General features: G+C 44.9%; 1 protein-coding gene across 1 annotated transcript in view; it reads right to left on the reverse strand.

Annotated features, from left to right (window-relative positions):
• Positions 1 to 2593, reverse strand: part of KIF3B (kinesin family member 3B) — a 56572-nt gene that overhangs the window by 6617 nt on the left and 47362 nt on the right. Inside the window, exons 6-7 of the mRNA XM_011979777.1 lie at positions 1187 to 1300; positions 413 to 518 (exon numbers count right to left, since the gene is read on the reverse strand). Of these exons, the coding sequence (XP_011835167.1) occupies positions 413 to 518; positions 1187 to 1300 (220 nt within the window). The remainder of the gene's footprint in view (positions 1 to 412; positions 519 to 1186; positions 1301 to 2593) is intronic.

Genomic DNA, 2593 nt, shown 5'->3' on the forward strand with positions numbered 1-2593 from the left:
CCCACCTCAGCCTCCCAAAGAGCTGGGATTACAGGCGTGAGCCACTGTGCTCGGCCTATTCGTTATTATTTTTATTATATTTACTTATTTATTTTCTGAGACAGGGTCTCACTCTGTCACCCAGGCTAGAGTGCAGTGGCATGATCTTAGCTCAATGCAGCCTCTGCCTCCTGGGCTCAGGTAATCCTCCCACCTCAGCCTCCCAAGTAGCGGGGACTACAGGCACACACCACCACATCTGGCTAATTTTTGTATTTTTAGCAGAGTTAGGGTTTCACCACATTGTCCAGGCTGGTCTCAAACTCCTGGGATCCACCAATCTGTCCACCTCGGCCTCCCAAACTGCTGGGGTTACAGGTGTGAGTTACTGTGCTTGGCTTATTTATTATTTGTTACAAAAGGATCTTCTCACCCTGTATCGGGCCTCTGGACGAATCATCATGGACATTCTCGCGTGCTGGCTCAATGGTCTCTTATATCCCACGGCTGAGACTGGCCGCTTCATCATCTGCTGGTTCCTGGAAATGAACTGCAGTGTTAAAGCCCTGGCTGGAGTCCTAAGGAACCAGCACTCGAAGACTCTGATAGAATCTGAAGCAAGCATCTCCCTGGACTGCGGGCTGACATAAGTGGGACGAGAACTGCTTCTGTTTTCTGCTTGAGCTGCTTTCTGATTCAGAGCATCATGCATCTTTTAAGCCAGAAGGAATTTTAATCATTGCCCAGTTCTTAGACGGCATTCACAAAGCATAGCTGTCAATACCCCCCACCTCTGCATCCCTGCCAGGTGTCTCCCATCTTTCCAGCAGGACCCAGACTTAGAGTGAGAATCCTTCTCAATACTGTGGGTCAGAATGACACACAAAGACAACAGCTCTGAATTGCCCCTCCTGTGACCTAGCATAGTTCACTTCACAGCTGGAGAAACAGAAATGCAGGAACTTTGGAAAGGTCACTTGCTCACTCACTAGTGATAAAGTCTCCTAATTCCTAAAACCACACTCATCATCAAACTTTTACCTGGTGGATCTATGGCAGCTACAAAATCAGAAATGCAGTGGGTTTTGAGTTTAAACAAGCCAAACTGTGTTCTTATCAAACCCCTTTGCTGACTGGAGGGGTCTTGTTATCACTCATTCTTTTCCCCTCATACTTGAAAATATACTTAAAGTTAATAGTGACTTACTCCAGTCTGGTTATAGGATGTAGTTTCCAATGATCTTCCTCTTCATCAAAGAAGGCTCTATTCATAATTTTACTTTTTTCTTCCAGAGGGATAAAGTTTTCTATAATCAGATGCCTGTAAGAGCACACATAACAGGTGAAAACAGACAAAGAATACATATGAAGTGTCAGCTATCTGGTCTCATGCATGGTGAATAATTAGGTAAGAGTCAAGGCACACAGCAAACATTTACTCAGCAGGTACTATGGGCCTAACATCATACAAAGAGCTGAGATACAGACACAAATGACATCTGGTTCCTGCCTGAAACAAAGGGTAATGGTGCAGCCCCGTTAGGTATAATAGGTACTGACAGCGGTCTGTCTTAGAAATATGGAGAGGTCACTTCTGCCTGGGAAGGGGCAGAGGATGTGAACAGGCTCAAGAGGGAGGTGATGCCTGGGCTATACTGGAGTGCACATTTGCTACCTGAAGTATCTTTTAGAGGGCCACTGGTGGTGCTAACGAAGGTCATTAACCTCCAAAATGCCAAAAACAGAATAAATTAAACTGCCTTACTCCAATCCCATGGCTTGTTGTCCAAGCTGGAAAATTTCCCATTCTAACTGACCAGGATAAAAAGCAGGACTGAGTGGATTTCAGCCCCTGAGAGCACTGAGAATGAAGACCATTCCTACAAACAGTCTCTGCCTGACAAGTGCCCAGGAAACACATCAAACAAGGAAACTGGAACCCACTAGTGGTGTCTCTCTATGGTGATGATTGTCTCCCATTACATCTCTGCCTTTACTCTTCTAAAGCCTCAGGACAAAACAATGCCAAAAGGAAATGAACATGGAAGGGACACAGAGCAAACAGCACAGAGGTAGAGGGTACTGTGGGAAACAGGCTGACTCACTGTTTACTCAAAAGATATAAAAAGAGATATAGGCCGGGCACAGTGGCTCACGCCTGTAATCCTAGCACTTTGGGAGGCCGAGGCAGTGGATTGCCTGAGGTCAGGAGTTCGAGACCAGCCTGGCCAACATGGCAAAACCCCGTCTCTACTAAAAATATAAAACTTAGCTGGGCATGGTGGCGGGTACCTATAATCCCAGCTACTCAGGAGGCTGAGGCAGGAGAATTGCTTGAATCCGGGGGGCAGAAGTTGCAGTGAGCCGAGATCACGCCAAAGAGCGCCAAGTGAGCCTGGGCCAAAGAGCAAAACTCTGTCTCAAAAAAAAAAAAAAAAAAAAGAGAGAGATAATAATGAAAATAGACTCCTTAGAAAAAACAGTATTTTGGGGAGCTAAAATTTTCTCTTTATTTTGACATTTCAGAAACTATTTTTTATAACACATATTTGGCTTTCTTCTGGTTATAATGATCCTATTTACTCATTAGAAAATGTAAAAAACAGGTTGGGCC

The sequence above is a fragment of the Mandrillus leucophaeus genome, unplaced genomic scaffold (assembly GCF_000951045.1).
Source record: "Mandrillus leucophaeus isolate KB7577 unplaced genomic scaffold, Mleu.le_1.0 Scaffold206, whole genome shotgun sequence".
Classification (NCBI taxonomy): Eukaryota; Metazoa; Chordata; class Mammalia; order Primates; family Cercopithecidae; genus Mandrillus; species Mandrillus leucophaeus.